This window comes from Lissotriton vulgaris, chromosome 5 (genome assembly GCF_964263255.1).
Source record: "Lissotriton vulgaris chromosome 5, aLisVul1.2, whole genome shotgun sequence".
In the NCBI taxonomy this organism is placed as follows: Eukaryota; Metazoa; Chordata; class Amphibia; order Caudata; family Salamandridae; genus Lissotriton; species Lissotriton vulgaris.
Genome location: NC_141693.1, coordinates 1,781,795,986 through 1,781,814,945, shown reverse-complemented (window position 1 = coordinate 1,781,814,945; position 18,960 = coordinate 1,781,795,986). Strand labels below are relative to the sequence as shown.

Sequence of the window (18,960 nt, the reverse complement as noted above, 5' to 3'; positions counted from 1 at the left end):
CGCGATCTGGTGGAGGAGATGGTTATCTGGGGGGAGATAGAGTCAATTGCCTTAAGGAGAGTAGAATTAAGTCTAGCGACATTTTCATCAATGTTCGGGGAAAGGTGCTCCGGTTGATAGTGGAATATGGGGTCCAGGGTAGCGCAGGTGACCTTATGCCACTTTCGTCCTAATTCCTTCCTGTGTACCGGTTGGGCAGATTTGCATCCTAAAGTAAGTGAGAATGGGACGAGAAAATGATCGGTCCAGGTTAAAGGGAGAGGCTGGAGGGCAGTGATAAGCGAGAAGTTTGCGAAAATGAGGTCCAGAGTGTGGCCTGCCACATGCGTGGGACCTGCAACCAATTGCTTAAGATTGAGGCTTTCCATGGTGTCAACCAGGTTAGTAGCTTTAGCACAAAGCGGGTTGTCGATGTGGAGGTTAAAATCTCCCAGAACAATGAAGTTTTGATGTTTAATAGAGAGATCAGCTAATAAGTGGATAAGGGCGTTGAGGGAGGGCGTAGACACAGGAGGGGGACAGTAGACGAGTGTGCCAGCTAAGATTGTTGACGCATTGTCGGAGATGGAAAAGTACATGGCTTCGATGGTGCCTATGTCACTAAGTCTCGTGAAAGTAAGCTGGAAGGAAGATTTGAGGATGACGGCAAGACCGCCACCGGACTTGCCTCCGGTTCGATTAAGGCATTTGATGTCGTAGCCTGGGGGGATAGCCAGATAAATATCTGGAGAGGAAGAGTCTGTGATCCAGGACTCGGTAAGGAAAAGAATATCCCATTCCTCATCCGATATGGACATCCAGATGTCGTTAGCGTGACGGGGTAGAGATCGACAATTAATCAGACCTGCACGTAGAGTGAGCTGATTGGAGGAGGAAGAATGCGGTGGTGAGCAAGGGGGATGACGGGGTTGGCAGGGTGGAAGCGTAAAGCTGCATTGTGGGCAGAGATATTGAGCGATTTCCAGGTGAGTCGGGATGCATCGGGGGCAGGTCGGGCATGGATGCGAATTGAGCAGGTGGAGTTGGGCAGAAGTCCGGTAAATGCGGGAGGGGCTGGTGGAAGAGGCAGGGGGACTGGCCCTGGGCCCGGTCCAGGCCCGGACGGGCCCAGACGGGCTTGCCTTTGGCGCGCCTTCGGCGCGCTGACGGCGCGCCCGCTGCGCCCGTCCGCTGCGCTTCCTGGCGAGGCACATCTTTTATGTCCGTGCGAGAGGGAACATGGGGGTGTGGCCAGCTGAGGTGGGCGTGTCCGCCGTGGCGCCTCGCCCTCAGTGATGGCGAAATATGTCGTTCGTTGCAGCGCTAGGAGCGCTGTTTGAAAGTGCACAGGAGAGTGAAGTGAGGCAGAGTATCACACAACAAATGTTTAAAAAGATAAGATTCACTCCCGGCTTCCGCCTCAGGAGACTCCCAAATTAAAGTGAAGCGCTATCAGCCGCGCGCACTTTATAGTGACAGGGGAGGGGGCGTGGCCAGCTGAGGTGGGCGTGTCCGCCGTGGCGCCTCGCCCTCAGTGATGGCGAAATATGTCGTTCGTTGCAGCGCTAGGAGCGCTGTTTGAAAGTGCACAGGAGAGTGAAGTGAGGCAGAGTATCACACAACAAATGTTTAAAAAGATAAGATTCACTCCCGGCTTCCGCCTCAGGAGACTCCCAAATTAAAGTGAAGCGCTATCAGCCGCGCGCACTTTATAGTGACAGGGGAGGGGGCGTGGCCAGCTGAGGTGGGCGTGTCCGCCGTGGCGCCTCGCCCTCAGTGATGGCGAAATATGTCGTTCGTTGCAGCGCTAGGAGCGCTGTTTGAAAGTGCACAGGAGAGTGAAGTGAGGCAGAGTATCACACAACAAATGTTTAAAAAGATAAGATTCACTCCCGGCTTCCGCCTCAGGAGACTCCCAAATTAAAGTGAAGCGCTATCAGCCGCGCGCACTTTATAGTGACAGGGGAGGGGGCGTGGCCAGCTGAGGTGGGCGTGTCCGCCGTGGCGCCTCGCCCTCAGTGATGGCGAAATATGTCGTTCGTTGCAGCGCTAGGAGCGCTGTTTGAAAGTGCACAGGAGAGTGTAGTGAGGCAGAGTATCACACAACAAATGTTTAAAAAGATAAGATTCACTCCCGGCTTCCGCCTCAGGAGACTCCCAAATTAAAGTGAAGCGCTATCAGCCGCGCGCACTTTATAGTGACAGGGGAGGGGGCGTGGCCAGCTGAGGTGGGCGTGTCCGCCGTGGCGCCTCGCCCTCAGTGATGGCGAAATATGTCGTTCGTTGCAGCGCTAGGAGCGCTGTTTGAAAGTGCACAGGAGAGTGAAGTGAGGCAGAGTATCACACAACAAATGTTTAAAAAGATAAGATTCACTCCCGGCTTCCGCCTCAGGAGACTCCCAAATTAAAGTGAAGCGCTATCAGCCGCGCGCACTTTATAGTGACAGGGGAGGGGGCGTGGCCAGCTGAGGTGGGCGTGTCCGCCGTTCTTAACGTGTATAGCCCAAAACACTGATGACCCAGAGTTTTGGGAATCCATATCACTTCTCCTAAACCAGATTCCTCCTGATAGCCTCATTATATTTGGTGGAGACCTTTTTTTGATAATCACGTTTATTGATTTTACAAAGTGCAACAAAAGAAAACAATATCAGAAGAACAAGTTATTTATCGTCGGTAACAATCTTTCTCATAGAGACTCTATCTAACCACAGATTCTTTACCTCCCTTGCCATCCTCTCGGTTCTGTGAATCGTGCTCTCTGTATTAATAGATTCCCAAGTCTAGGAAACTGCACATATGTCACTACCAATTCCCTTTTAGGATCTGGGTCTGGGGGCACGGACAGCTTCAAAAGCAACTAACGTCAGTGCATGGGAGTGTCCCCTGTATAGGCCTCTCAGATCATTCCAGAGGGGAGTGGCATCAGTGTGGAGCTGCACAGCACCACCTACTGACTGACATGCAAAGGTACAGCTGCAAAAGTATCCGGATTGGGGGAATATTCAAAAGTTGAGGAATATGCGGTTACATAGTCTACCAGAAAGAGTGTTACCAAAGGTAAGTAACTTGTTTTTTAAGGGTGAGTTTGGTACATTTCATTGTGATTGGGCACAGGCATGTATTTGTGTCGGCTGTAGACTGGCTGGATGTAGGAAGGTGTATTCACGATTGTAGCAAACAAAAGAGGAGTATCACCATAAAGATTCAAAGAATCTTAACGGGATGTATGTTGGAAAAAAGGAAAGAATTCTTCCTTTTATAAAAACCCCTCACTCACCAGCCTAGTGGTGACATGCTTCATCATTGGGGCCCACCCTGATGACCGAATGCCATCAGGGTGTGCTACAATACCTGAATTACAGTGGAGCTGGTTTGTGAATGTTTGAGTGCAGACTTTTTTTTTTAAAAATTGTCCTGGTATAAACTCAAGAAATACATTTTATTAGTGAGTAACTGGACAATGTTAAAAACAATGTGGAGATACTTTGAGGGTAATTATGACCAAGAGTATCTCTGCAAGTGGTCTGGTCTACATGTTTCAACCTTATAGTGGGAAGTACCAGGTTTTCTTAAGGACCAAAAAAGCAAGAAAATGGACGGTCTACACCCCCTAAAAACCGTACCCAATCCTAGATTTCTGTGAACACGAGAGAACCTTCACAACGTTACAGGCACGTAATTCAGTATGTTTACGCCCCTTTTTCTGTTTTTCCTTCCACAGGTCTCTCTTTTCTTTAGCCCACCGATTTTTGGTAGGTGCTCACGTTTTAAGCAGAAAAATGTTTGCTTTTTCTCACAGGAATCTAGGATTGGGTACGCCTTTTAGGGGGTGTAGACCGTCCATTTTCTTGCTTTTTTGGTCCTGAAGAAAACCTGGTCAAACTGTAATCATAATGTAAGGGATTGTTTATTTGGAAACTATTTGTTTATTCAATTTCAACGAGGGCAGACTAGTGCTTATTTAACTCGTAAACATTATTTGACTTTGAGAATGTAGATTGTTCGAAGTTGAGGACCAGGCATTAACGGTTAATTGTAGCTAAGGTTGTAAATGCTTGGTCCTATCTCATTCTTGAACCATACACGCCTCAAGTGGAGGAAAGAAAGGTAATTTGTAATTGCATCTCCTCTGGGCTTTCTGTGCATATCCTTCATTTCATTATGCTTTATTTTAGGCCATTACACGGATAATGGAAAGAGATGGCGTGAGCGAGGAGTCTGCAAAACACCGACTCGCTAACCAGATGACAAACTGCCAACGAGTGGAACATGCCAATGTAGTTCTGTGTACTCTTTGGGAGCCGGAAGTGACACAAAATCAGGTATGAATGATTGAGCAAACACTTTTTTAAGCACTGGATTTGAAATGTAATGACTCTTTATTGGGTTGTCCTAGTTAGCAAGTGACCATGTGCCAAAGGGATGACTTTCAGACAATACTGTTTTTTCAACCAATAACATTAAGCGTTGCATGCATAGAAACTTTGGCTGATAAACCATGTTTGGGTGAAAGTCACCTTCAAGGTACGGGCTCAATGTGGCAGCTCTGGACCATCTTTGCAGATGAGAACAGGACGACTCTTACATCTCTAATTTCCTATACTTCATCTATATGTATCCCAAGTATGGGAAAATGGGTGAGTTCTTTACTAAAGCTAGAGCATTTGAGATGCCCAATCAATGGGTGCCCACCTTCAAATTGTCTGCGCTTGTTTTCGGTCCAAATTATTCTGAGTTACAGCACAAGGTCAAATGCAAGTTTCATTTGTTTTATCACCTTCTAAAGAATTTGGTGCATTAATATGTGTTTAAAAGACCAGATGCTCAAACCTTCTTTTCATAGATAAGTGGGTCTATCTTTGGAAATTCAGCCTTGACTCAAGGATTATGTCTATTGAAAATGTTTGAGGGTCTGACTTGGCCTAACGGCCAAGATAAGCAATAATGCTTTGAACCAAAGAATTGTGGTACATATTTATTTTGCAAGACTGTAAGAAAAGAAAGTAAGTCAATCTACAGTGAAACGCCTACGTAAACCACAACCACCAACGGTCGAACATATATATATATATATATATATATATATACATATATGTGTGTGTGTATATATAAATATAAATTCATTAGAGTTGCCCCTGTGGAAAGAACACCAAGTGGATTAGATTTCGCCTTGATTTAATGAAATGCTGCAGTTACACCTCCAAAAAGACCGGCTTTTCAAAGAATATTGTCCCTCGACCAAACGCGTTTCAAGTTTCCTCTTCGTCAGCAGCCTCGGGACTGCAAGTGTTCAAAGCACAGCTTGTGCATATTTTATCCATTACGAACTTCCCTTTGTGGGTGTGGCCGCACCATCGGCCTTCTGGTTCGTGTAGTTCGCACTCTTACTCCAGTGAGTTTTGCCTTGTTATTGCTCATGGGTCATCAATAACCCCAGTGGGCGAAAGTCACACAGTTCTTTGGGGGTGCACTGCGTTCGCCGCATTTCACCACTTGCACCACCTCCCGATTCACGATGTCATCACTCGAAGGCATCTCGGGCCCGCATTAGCAGTGTCTTCCTTCCACGACCGGACAAGGCCGCAAACATAAATTCATTAGAGTTGCCCCTGTGGAAAGAACACCACGTGTACACATGTACATATGTATATATGTACATGTGTGTGTGTGTGTGTATATATATATGTGTGTGTGTGTGTGTTTATATATTAAATATATATATATATATATATATATATATATATATATATATATATATATTTATTTATTTATTTACATGCTTTGCATGTTGCACACCTCTCAAAGCCTTTTTTTTTGTGAGCCAATTAGTATTTATAGAGACTTCGGGACTACTGCTAACTAGTCACTTATACTGCACGCTTTTCTGAATGTAATGATAGGGGAAGTTGGCATCTTGTCCCCTATGACTGGGTCACTCAAAACAATTTTTTGGGATTATTTTCATAAGGCTATTCCTTTGTTTAAGGATAAGCCTGGGGCCTTTGTTTAGGATAAGCCTGGGGCTGTTGGTCGTGTTGTCCTTAGTCTTAGACTGTTTTATCTGACTACGTGTGGGTTTGAACAGCAAATCTCTTTTAGACATTGATTTAGTACGTGCAATGGCTTGATCTATAACCTTATGTCCATAGCCTCTTGCCAGGAATCTCATTTTACATTCTTGTTGTGCTAAGTTTAGATCATCATTGCTACACACCCTAAGAATACGCAACATTTCACCATATGGTATACTTAACACTGTGTATTTTGGATGAAAGCTGCTATAATGTAGGACTGTGTTCCCTGCTGTATTTTTACGATGTAATCGTGTATGTATGCTCTTATTTTGAACATATACCTCCACATCCAGGAAACATATACTGGTTGTACTTATGTCAGATATGAATTGTAAGTTCGGATCATTGTTGTTAAGTTCATTAATGAATTTCTCAGTACTTGTTCTATCACCAAGCCATATTATGAACAGGTCATCGATAAACCGGACACACTTAATCAAATTTTCTGTCCAATATTTACTGTGTTTTTATTTTCAATACCTTCTCCTCCCATCACCCCATGTGGAGACAGGCAAAGCTGGGTGAAAAACGGCGCCCATAGCTACGCCTCTCTCCTGGTGGTATACCTGCTGTTGGAACATGAAGAAGTTATTGTTTAAACAGGAATTGGTAAGATCAATCAGTAGTTTGTTATGTGCATGATATTCTATGGGCCTTGTGCCCAGGAAGTATTCAATCGCCTTAAGTCCATCCCTATGATGGATTGTGGTATATAGGTTAGATACATCCATGGACATCAGAACATACTCATCTTCCCATTTGAAATCATGCAGTTGTCTTTAAAAAGTCCGTAGTGTCCTGTATGTATGACGGTAAGGTCTTCACGTGTTCCTGTAAAAACGAGTCTATATATATTGATACATTTTCCAACAAACTGTCCTTCGCAGATATTATTGGTCTGCCCGGAGGTATTGATTTATCCTTGTGAATTTTTGGAATAAAATATATCACTGGCGTTCTTGGGTAAGAAATTTAAGTTCTTCCAGATTGATTAGTCCTTTGTTTTTCCATGCCAGTAGTTTACCAAATCATTCATTTTTTTTGCGTTCATAACAAATTTGGAGCTCAGTTTGTAGCAATTGCAGTCCCCCAGTTGGTTTAGGGCCTCCTCCATGTATTGTTGCTTTGGCCAAATGACTACATTTCCCCCTTTATCGGAGTTGCGTATGATTAGAGTCATTTTCCCGCAATGTTTTCATTCAGTAATGGTATTGTTGCAGCTAAGCATTATGTTTCTTTTTCTGCTTTTTAGTTTTTGCCTGCAACTTCCGGACTTCAGATGTGATTATGTCATTAAACGTATCAATGGAGTCCCTTGTCATTACAGTCACAAATTTAGATTTTGCTTTGAAATTACTGACTGGTGCAGTGTTGATATTAATTTCCATGTTTTCCTATGTTACCTGGGTGGTTTCTTCACAAGTTAAAACGTCTCTTTCCATCATATTGAGGTCACGGATCAAATTGACATCTGCGGCCGTAAGATGTACATATACATTTGCTGTGTCGCCATGGGGGTTGGTGGTGTTTTATCTGTTCTCAGTTGATATTTCTGAAGTTTTATTTTTCGAATATATTGATATATATCCACCCGTGTCTGTGGGTATTAAAAACTGCTCTCAATACAAAATGATAGCCCCAGTTTTAAAAGCTGTTCTTCTGCGTGATCCAGATTGATTTTTCCAGATTTATGATGGAATTTTCACTTGTGCTGTTGGTAATTATTTTTGGCACCATCCTCTCTTCTTCGATTTCTTGTTGCTTTGCACACTTCCTCCTACTTTGCCGGCGCCTTGCATTTCTCCTTTGTTTGGATAGTTGTTTGGCTTCCTGGGGCGGACTGTTTGGCGCCTTTGATCCCGTAAAAACCTGAACTCATCTACTAGAGTATAACCCTTTTTATTGTATATTATTTGTCTTGATGTACTCGGATTTGTCTCTGCTTCAGTTCCTGTTTCTGCTGCGGAGCTGAGGTTTGACAATGATGACATTGATTGCATAATTCCAACCTAACTAGTTTCCGGAAACAGCTCAAAACTCTCCTGTTTAATAAATAGTAACCTTGTGAGGGCATCTTCTGTTTTCCAGCGCCAGGACGCCTCAGGGCAACTGCAGCGCTCTACAAATCCCATTTTCATTTCATTTCATTCCACTTGTAGTTCCCCCGCTAGGGCCTTCTTCTCCCTGCTGGTTTGTATTTACTTTTGCTGCTTTAACTGCGTCCTATTTGCGAGAAAACATAAATATTTGACCCTTCTCACAATCATTTTTATCGCGCTGAAACTTAAAAGCTTTTATTTTTTTAATTATTTCTTCTTCCTTTTTTAACCGCTATTACCATTTTTTCTCTCATTTTATGTTGCACCTTGCCACTTTAAATTTGTACTTGCAGCTCCATCCTACCTATACCAGCATATTTAATGAGGATCTCCATTAGTTTTTTAGAGGAATCCAGGTTGCATTCACCCCATTCTCTCAGCATGTTAGAATTGGGAGTGTCATATTTGGGGGCCAGCATGATTCGTAATCCCCTAGGGACCCTGCCCACTTCCAGGTATTTAGATAGCGATCTATGTTCTCACCATTTCACTTGTTCAGATCTTGACAGTTTTTCCAGTTTTCTATACAGTTCTTTAAGGCTTGTATCGTTCGTTTCACTGCCTTCTCTGCCCGCTTGTCCTAAAGCAGGCACACTGACAGTCTCCGAGAACATTTCCCCTGCCGCCTACTCCCGCCCTCGGAGCACATTGGCGGCCATTATGCTGCACTGAAATGAACGCGCGGTCACTGCTATACTTCGCAGCTTCTCCGTGTTAGCACACCTCCCACCAGGCTCGAATGGGTGTCTTCTACCTCCGGCGTACACTGCGTTTCCCGCGTCCTCCGACACTCAATCCACTGCTTGGCCGTACTCTGTAAGTGTCCTCCCGCTGCCTGGGGGCTTACTGCGTTATCCTTGCAGAGACTATTTTTTCTTTCCGGTTTTCACCAGACTTGGCTTTGTGCCGCGTTGCCCAATTTAGGAGGGGGTCCCTTTTTCCAAGAAAGCTACCTTAGATAGTATTTCAAAATTCTTCTTTGACTCCTCAGTAAAGAACAGAACGGTCTCCACTTAATACGTGCTGCAAATATTTATTTTGTGCTTGCTTCCGTCATGACGCGTTTCGGGCTACTGAGAGCCCTTGATCACATGACATGCTCAATTATTTTCTGTTTTTAAAGTTACACAGTGCTTAGTGATGAATAAAAATAAAAAACAGACTAACACTCTGTTCTCTGTTTTAAACAGTGCAACTATCATGAATACTGCATATTTGAAAACAGTTATTCCCCTCAACATGTGTTAAAATATTCATAAATATTTTAGTTTATAAATACAATAAAAACACATGTTAAAAAGGATACACATAGTGGCAACCCAAATTCAAGCCTCTGCTGCAAATATATGTGTGTGTGTGTGTGTGTGTGTGTGTGTGTGTGTGTGTGTGTATATATATATATATATATATATATATATATATATATATATATATATATATATATATATATAATTGTGTGTGTATATATATATGTGTGCATATATGTATGTATATACATACACACACACAACACATAAACATAGGTTGTCAATAAACTTGGTTGTTTTGTGCATCAAAAGAGCCAAAGTATGTTCTAAATATACTGTCAACAAGATTAGGATGTGCATAAATAAAGTTTCTTGGTGTCTCACTGTGGTAGTGGAAAGTATGCTTAAGAATAAATAGCAATATACATTAATGATAAAAACTGTCTTGAAAGTGTTATCAGGTTTTCTGTGATTGACCTAGATGAGAAGGGGTTACACATTATAATCCCCTCTTCCAGAGGCCAGTAGTAAGACAGTTTTAGAAAGGAAACAATGATTAAAGTTTACTACAGAATATTGGGTGTTGTTGTAGTGTGTAACCCCCTTCATCTCGGTAAATTAGGTTTGTGAAAAAGGTATTAGCTGGTGCATGTAACCAATTTATGTGTGAACGCGTGGCATCTGTGGCTCTCCATTGCATGGGTTGAGGGGAGGGTACAAAGCAAGTAGAGTATAAGATCTAAGTTAATCTCTTCTGCTGGTAAGAAAATGTATATAGTAAGTTATTTTACACGTCTGTCTTTGCTTTGGACTGCAGGCTTACAATTAATTTTTATTATAATTCTTCAACAATTTTGTGAGAATGATCTCCACAGACCAGATGTCACTTTTTAGATCTAGCCGTCTAGTTGCCTTTAACCCATTGTTAATTATGCCTTAACATATACATAGTGATTAATGTTACAAATCTTCCTTTGCTTTGCACTAGAAGCTTGCAATTCATGCTTACCAGAATTGTTCATCAATTTTGTGAGAATAGCCGCCGCTCACTAGATCTCATTTTTTAGGTCTAGCTTGACAGGGCTAATATCTGTTGACCTATTTTTTCAGTTCAAGAAAATTTTATTTGGTAGTAATGAGAGAAAGAACCAGGTGTCAAAACAAAGTACAGTGGAATATTAACTTAAAGACTATGAGCAGAATAAAACAGTCCTACAAATGCAATTATTATGAGAGAAAAAATCTGGGTGCTAAATAAAAGAAAAGGAAAAGGTAAGGAGAAGGCATGTTAAGCAATAAACATGAGAAGCATGAAAACATTGGAAAGGAGTAAAAGATTGGTATAATGGAGAAAAAGTGGAATGCATCGAGCATTTAAGGAGGTTTAAGGACTTCCTGTTGTGGAGGCAGTGGGTGGAACAAGCGCTTACTACATGAATCCAAATAAAGCGTGACAGGAGTCCATAAGTCCATGCGTTTAGTGGCCATACATGCTGGAAAAACATAAGCAGTATCAAGTCTATGGTTATGGCATATATTGAACCACCACGCCTTAAAGGAAATTTTGGAGAAGTCTTTCCAGTTGACCGTTATTTGTTGGAAGGCAGCGGCAAGTAGTAAGTCAACAATCTGAGGTTTTAGATCAACGTTGTCCCAACAAGGAGAGAGGCTACCCATGAAAACATGTGTATAAGAAAAGGGGATAGAGGTATGGAAGATTAAATTAATTTGAGCCCAAACCTGTAACCAAAAACTACGTACATGAGTGCACAAAAATAACATGTGAAATAAATTAGCTTGTGGTGAGGAACAAGACCAGCATGTGTGGGGGGTGTTAGGAAAGCGCTTGTGAAGGTCAAAAGGTGTAAAGAGGAGTCTGTTGTAAATAAAAAACAAAGTCTGCGTAAGTGTTGCTGCTCTCGAAGATTTACGAAGCTTGGTCCAAATTTTGTCCCAAAGGGAAACTGACCAGGAGACAGACAAATCTTGCTCACAGAAAGCCTCTACCTTAGATTTAGGTCTGGGAGATTCACCAGTATGAAGATATTTGTAAATAGCAGCAGCCTTCGGTGCAGTGCGTAGAAAGGAGTGAAGTGAGGAAGGGAGAGTGGATGAAGCAGGGGAAGGGCAGAGCTAAGAGAGGCCATTGTAGTTTGTTAGGACTGTATCCTTAAGCAGTTGATAATTGCGAGCAAAAGAGGTAGGTAAGTTATAAAGGGAGCGGAGAGTATCAAAAGGTAAGAAAGAGGAGTGAGAAAAGAGTTGGGAAATCCACTGCAGACCTCGAGTGTGCCAGGATTTCCAGAAGAAGGGTCTGTTGCGGATGAGCAGGGAAGTGTTATGCCATATAGGGGAGGAAAGAAAATCAGCAATGGTTGTGGGAGGAGGGTGAGTGGAAGACAGAAGCAATTTAGTAGTAAACTTATGAATCGGAGTAGAGATAGAGGTGGGTTTGCGAGAGAAGGAGGGATATTCGGCAAAAGAGAAGGGAGAGAGAAGGAGACGTTCAAATTTAGTCCAAAGGGGACACGAGGTGTGAGGGTCCTGTAACCAAGAGGAGGCTTGTCGCAGTTGGAACGCCTTATGGTAAGCAGGAAAGTAAGGAAAGTTAGCCCCACCCTCTGACTTAGGACGGATCAGGCGTGCTAAAGACATTCAAGGTTTCTTTTTATTCCACAGAAAGGACGTTAGAATGGAGTTGATCCTTTTGAAAAATTTAGAAGGGATAGGGACTGGAATATTAGAGAGGGTATATAGGACAATGGGAGATAGCATCATTTTAATGGTGTCGAGGCGACCCCACCAGGATAGGTAAAGAGGATGCCATTTGGATGTAAGATCCGTCAATTTTTTAATGCAATTGGACATACACAGGGAAACAGTATCTGGGATGGTAGGGGTAATGTGCATTCCGAGGTATTTAATATTAGAGGACTTCCATGTAAAATTCGACGCGGCAATATCAGGTTTAAATGTGAATTTAGTTAAGGGGAGGATCTCACATTTATCATTATTAAGTTTATAGCCAGATATTTGGGAATAGGCATGAACTTCAGTAAGGAAGGCGGGAATTGAGACAGTGGGATTGGAAACAAAAAGAAGAATGTCATCCGCGTAAGCGGCTAGTTTGATGTGGGAGTCTGACAATTGGAAACCATGGATGGAAGGGTTTTGACGAAGTTTGGAAAGGAAGGGTTCTAAGGCCAAATTAAAGAGAAAGGGAGATAAGGGGCATCCTTGACGAACACCTCTTTTCAAATCAAAAAAAGAGGATATTTGACCATTGGCACAAACCGCTGCACGCGGGTTAGAGTAAAGTACTGATATTAAGGATATGAAAATAGGGCCAAAACCAAACCAGCGGAGGGGGTGAAAAAGGTAGGTCCATTCAACCCTATCAAACGCTTTTTCAGCATCCAGGGCGATAGCTGCAAGGGGATGGGGTAAAAGGCGTGATTTAGAAAGAATGTTGAAGAGAAGTCTGGTGTTATCAGTAATGAAGCGGCCCTTAACAAAGCCCGACTGTTCCTCCCCCAAAAGATCTGGAAGAAGAAGATCGAGGCGTGCCGCGAGAGACTTTGCAAATATTTTATAGTCAATATTGACCAGAGATATTGGTCTATAGTTTTTACAATGTTGAGGATCTTTGCCCTCCTTGGGTATGAGGCAAATATGAGCATCTGAAAAAGAGCCTGAGGAGGAACCCAAGGAGAGGAAAGCGCCAATGAGGGAATGAAGTTTCGGGAGAAGAAGCTTTGAAAAGTGAAGAAAAAATTCCACAGTGAAGCCATCCGGCCCAGGAGCCTTGTCTTTTTGGAGAGATTGAAGTGCTTTGAGCAATTCTTGTTGAGATATAGCAAGCTCTAAGTGAGAGAGGTCAAGTGGAAAGTGGGCTGGTTTTTGAATAGTGGAGAAAAATGAGTCTAGAGAGTGAGAAGAGGGTTGAGTTTCAGAAGAGTATAGGGTTTTGTAAAAATTAGAAAATTCAGTGAGGATATCAGCGTCTGTGTGTTTGAGAGTAGAAGTAGCGTCGTAGAATGATTCAATATTTAATTTATTTTGCTTAACCTTTAGATAGTTAGCTAAGATCTTGCCAGCCTTATTTTTGCCCCCATAGAACTTGGCACTTGATTTCAATAAATACAAGGATGCATCGTCCGTGGTTTTTTTGTTAAATTTCATTTTAGCGTTAACCAAGGCGGTTAGAGTTTCCTGTGAGCGAGAAGTAAAATAAGAATGCTCCAATTTCTTAATATCCAGAAGGATAGCCTTTGTAAAGTCACGGGCAGCTCTCCGTTTTTTTGCAACAAAGCCAATGATGAAGTCTCTCGCTGCCGCCTTAAAGGCATCCCAGATGGTGTGCTTGGGGACAGGGGAATCGTCATTGAAGGAAAAAAATTCTTGTGAGAAGGCAGTGAAGGAGGTGGTGAATTTAGGGTCTAAAAGAAGAGAATTGTTAAATCACCAACGTTTGGGACCAACTGATTTGGGTAGGATGTCCAATTGAACTAATGTGGGGGCATGATCGGAGAGTAAAATTGGGCCAATTTCAGCATGGGTGAGAGTTTGAACAATGTTGTGGGTAACAAAAATGAAGTCGATTCGGGATTGGGAGTGATGGCAAGGAGAATAAAAAGTAAATTCCTGAAGTTCTGGGTTACATAGACGCCAAGCGTCAGTAAGTTTATGCTGGGAGATAGTTTGGGAGAAGGATTTATGAGACTTATTAGGGATGAAGTGTGCTTTGGAATTTCTATCTAGAAAGGGATCTAGGGGCTGATTGCAATCTCCTGCCAAAATAAAATTATCGTCAATAAATCTGGTAATATGCTGGGAAAATGAATGCCAAAAAGTGGGATCACCAGTAGTGGGGGCATAGACCTTTAGAAGAGAGATTGGAACATTCTTGACAGAGAGTTTAGCATACGTCCAACGGCCTTCAGCATCCGATTCCTGAGCGAGCAGGGAGTGAGAAAGAGCTTTATGACCTAGAATGGCCACACCATTACGTTTACTATCCCCAGGAGAGTAGTAAACATCACCCACCCAACTTCTCTTCAATTTAACAGATTCTTCAGCAGATAAATGGGTTTCTTGCAAAAAAGCAATGTCCACATTCAAACGTGCAAGGTGAGATAGAATTCTCTGTCGTTTGATAGGAGAATTAACGCCCTTAACATTCCATGTGATTACTTTCAAAGACATTCCAGATAAGAAAAGAGGAAAATGTCAGGAGAAAGAAGAAAGATGCGAGAAGAACCCAGAGGAGGAAAAAATCCAGAGAGAGTAAGAGAGGCATTAAAAGGCAAAGCAATATAGTGGTAAACAGGAGGGTGATGGAGGAGGAAAAAGAGTGAAAGAGAGAGAGATAGAATCAGTTGACTTAAAAAATATAAGAGGGTAGACCAAGAAGTAGCAAGAATGATAGGAAGGAATTGATAGTAGAAGAGTTGTCGAAAAGGAAGAGAGGAAGACACATGTGGAACAAGGGGAACTAGTGAACTTGAAAGAGGGAAAGATGCAATAAGGAAAGCGAACACTCGGGAGGAAAGGGAGAACATACTTACGGAGGGTAGAGGCGGGGAGGGATGATCACTAGGGAGAGGAGACGGGAGAAGATGAATGAGAGGGGAGCGCCAGGCAGAGGAAGCAAGCGTCCAATGCAAGCGAACCAACAAGTCGAGGGAAAAACGCCATACATATTGCGAAACCTGCAAGGAAAAGCAAAAGTGAGTAAGACGAATGGGGGAAGAAGAGAACAGAACAATAATAAAAGACAAAAAGGTGTATAAAAGATAACAGTAAACAATACGTAATCATCCAACCGGGATGCATGAGAAATGGGGAAAAAATGAAGAAAGGAACATAGAAATTAAAGTCGCTGGGAAACCTAGCAAAGGCAAACAGCAACGCAGTCTACAACAAGTATCAATCATGCAGATTAATTAAAGCTTCTAAGCTACATCATGCAGAAATCATGGAGGGAAAGCTGACGAGGAGTTATAGAGGTCCATATCGGATGCTTGTGTTGCGTTCAGAAAGCTGCGGAGATGAACAGGATCCTCGTAAGTCGTTGTCTTGTTGTTGTAAGTAACTCTGAAAAGACAAGGATGAAAAAGGCCGTAACTGGCTCCAATGGCACGAAGTTCTGGTCGCATATCCAAAAAGGCCTTGCGGCGACTGGCTGTGGTCTTGGCGTAGTCCTGCGCGAAGAAGAGGTTGGAACCTGACCATTGAAGACGAGGTGAGGCACGGGCCGCTGAGATGACTTTGAGTAGGTCAGTATATTCTAAAAAGTACATGATGACACCTCTTGGTCGTGAAGAGGGGGAAGAAGTAGAAGGGAGGCGACCCAGCCTATGTGCACGCTGGATGTTAAGCGTTGTACCTTCAGGCAGATGAAGAAGCTTGGGTAGGAATGATGTGAAAAAGGCAATGGGGTCAGTCCCTTCACAATTCTCCGCCAGGCCGTAGAGTCGAAGGTTATTGCGTCTGTTTCGGTTCTCCAATTCTTCGACTTGTTTCTGGAGAGAGGAGATCTGAGACTGCATGTGTGACACCTTGGAGGAGGACTCTTGAAGAGATGTGAGAGAATGTTCTACATTAGTCACCCTAGCATCCATCTGAGACCAATTATCAGTAAGAACCTGCAATTTAGAGTTAGTCTCTTCCATAAATGGCCTGAGGGCACGGATCTCTTCTAATAACAGCTCCATGGAGACAGCCGATGTGGATCCAGTCGGTGATGGAGGGTCTTTTTTGAGGCGTTTCGTGGTCACTTTCCCTGGAGGTTGGGTAGGCCGTTCTGTGTTAGACTGTGACATCTGGGTGGCGAGCACTTGGGAGGCCTCTAGGTGCGCCAATGCTGAAAAGACTTTCGAGTTTTTAATAAAAACACGACGTGGAGTCTTGGGAGTGCGAGTGATTGCCCTTCTTTCCATACAAAAGAGATATTGTTGGGAAGGAAGAAAGTTCAATGGTAGTCAGTACGTGCCCGTGGTTATCTCAGAATTTTGTCAGGAACTCCTGAGTGAGGCAAGGTACGCAAACTCCAGAAAATAAAAAGAGAAAGGAGGAGAAGAGCTGTCTGTTCTGAGTTCAGGAGCGCAAAAGGGTTAGAAGATATTTGGAACAGCCTTCATGCAGTTAACTGGAGGAGGTGACACATGAATGAGTGAAGCAAAAAATCAACATGACGATGAAATGCTGATAAGTTGCGCAGTATAAAGCAAAATAAGCACTTCAGGCGACATGCAATGTGTAAGCAAGCTGCACACATAAAGGTGAATGCGCTAGCATATAGCAGAAAAGCGCCACCAATTGTAAATAAATATATGCAGGAAAGCGGAATAGATTACTGCGCTTATAATGAAGAATATGCTGGAGCTGCGCTTACATGTAGGTTGTATGAGGAAGGCTTAATTATACAAAATGGCCGCCGATGTGATAGTGTCTCATAATGTGAGTAAACCTCACTGAAAAACAGCGTTCCTCAAATACATGCGGCGGTATTGCTAATCTGGAGATAATAGCTCACCAGGAGCAGTTGGCGTGAGGCGAGGCTCCTTGGTTGACAGGCATGTCCTGCGGGCGGATGGTCCGTGGCGGATGCTGTGGAGATTCAAAATGGCGGTCGCGGCCGTCAGAGAGCCGCGTCCGCCGAAAAGTTGAGAAAAGCGGGCGTTCCGCCGCTCAGGTGTCACCACATATGGGAGCCCGATGTTGTCCCTGGTATCCGGTTGAGGAATATGGAGCTTGCAGGCGCCGGGGGTTGGGAGAAAGTAGCGAAGTCCCTCGTCGACCCGGAGCGCTCACATGAGAGCCGCCGTCCTCGCCGGGCACAAGCCACGCCCCCATCTGTTGACCTATTGATACCTGTGCTTTAAAAGAAGAGTGGGTGTTGGCTCTACCCAGAGAAGTATTACTGTGTTCACCTAATGCAGTTGACTGCTTGGTGTAGCAATGCCCTCATATGGAATGCTTCCGTTGCAATGCGTAAGGGACTATTTTACAACTTAAAAGTACTCTGAGTCTCATACATAAGTTTTTTCATTCAGATGCATTATATATAAAAAACTGTCTTTTTTAATTTTGTTTTTCACTGCAGTAGACTTTTTAAAGGTTTTAGTTAAGAGCTCAAAATGCAACCCCTACCTCTTGGCAATGCTTGTTTTTAAAGTGATGTTGTTACACTGTAATAATGACATTGGCTCATATTTTTTATGTTTTTCAGGTGCAGAAAGCTTGGAATCTCCTACTCAAGCGTATTGGCCAAGAATTTGTGACACCTAGACCGCTTTTATAATGTGATTATTTTAAGAGTGCACAAAGAGATGTCTGTCATGCTATCTTATGTATATATTCCAGCACTGTTATATAACGTATATATTCAAGATGGATTTCATTTAATTTCCCAGTACATTGCACATCAACAGCTCTTCAGGACCATGTTATCTTATATTGTTGGTTAATTCTCCTTGATAAAATGTTTTCTGCACTTTGTGTGCATGTTGTCTTGTCTAATGTTTCTCGAAGATGTTTTTATATTTGATGGATCTTGGAGAGTGAAGATTGAGGAACGTTCTAATGCCTTTCATTGATCAATTTTGTTTTCTTTAGAATGTGGCAATCTTGAACAGCTTTTGGTAACTCTTGGCTTTCAAGAGCATTCGGTCAAAATATCGAGTTAAAAAAATGAGTTACTCGCAGCTTCATCAAAATAAAAAGTTGCTACTTATAAATACATTGTTGCATTTTAAATACCTTGTTTACTTTGAAAAAAAATGTGCGCACATAGTAAAAATGTGTTCAACCTAATTTTTGCTTAAACACAGTAATACATTAATTTTTACTAAACACAGTAATAGATTAATTACATTTTTTGCCAAAGGTTAAGATGGCTTGGGTAGCAAGGATGGTCTGTGGTAAGGGGGTGGGGGAGACGGGGGGTTCGGGGGGGGGGGGAACAGAAGCTGAAGTAGTAACTAACCACATACCCATGACCAAGGATTGGTGGCTATAGTTGCAGTTTTAGGCATAGATGTTAGAGCTATTGAATAATCTTTTTGGCAACCACAGTTAGCATTTAGAAATGTTTGCAAAGGTGTAACAATTAGTAATGGAAATCTGCTTTAATTAGCTTTTTCAAAATACAGGTGACAAGTTTGTAAACAATAGTTAATTGGGAACGAAATATAGTTGTTAACTCCATTTATTGAAAAGGTATGTTTGAGGCATGTGAGCTGTAGATCACGTGCTGTGCATAGCTCACCATCTAGTGTTGGGTCTGGATGTTTGCACTTTAATTTTTCTTCGAAGAAGTCTTTCCAGTTACAAGGTAGGTGACTCCTCCTTTTGATGATAGTGCGCATGGGCATCGACTCCATTGTTAGATAGTTTTTTTTCCCCCATCGGGTTCTGACATCTATTGCTGCGCTCCTGTTCAACACAGTTCCTTCCGTTTCCCTTGGTGTGCATGATACTCACCCTCAACGTTATTGTTTTCGATCGTGTTTTCCCCTTTATCGCGTATCATATTTACTTCCAAAAACCAAACTT

At 42.7% G+C, this 18,960-nt stretch overlaps 1 protein-coding gene across 2 annotated transcripts in view; it reads left to right on the top strand.

Moving 5' to 3' along the window:
• The window catches only part of COASY (Coenzyme A synthase), a 207,720-nt gene extending 189,558 nt beyond the window's left edge, over positions 1 to 18,162 (top strand). For both annotated transcript variants that reach the window (XM_086924104.1, XM_086924105.1), the window contains exons 9-10: positions 4,158 to 4,304; positions 17,636 to 18,162. In XM_086924104.1, coding sequence (XP_086780230.1) covers positions 4,158 to 4,304; positions 17,636 to 17,707 — 219 coding nt within the window. In that variant the 3' untranslated portion in view covers positions 17,708 to 18,162. The remainder of the gene's footprint in view (positions 1 to 4,157; positions 4,305 to 17,635) is intronic.
• Positions 18,163 to 18,960: the final 798 nt, after the last annotated feature.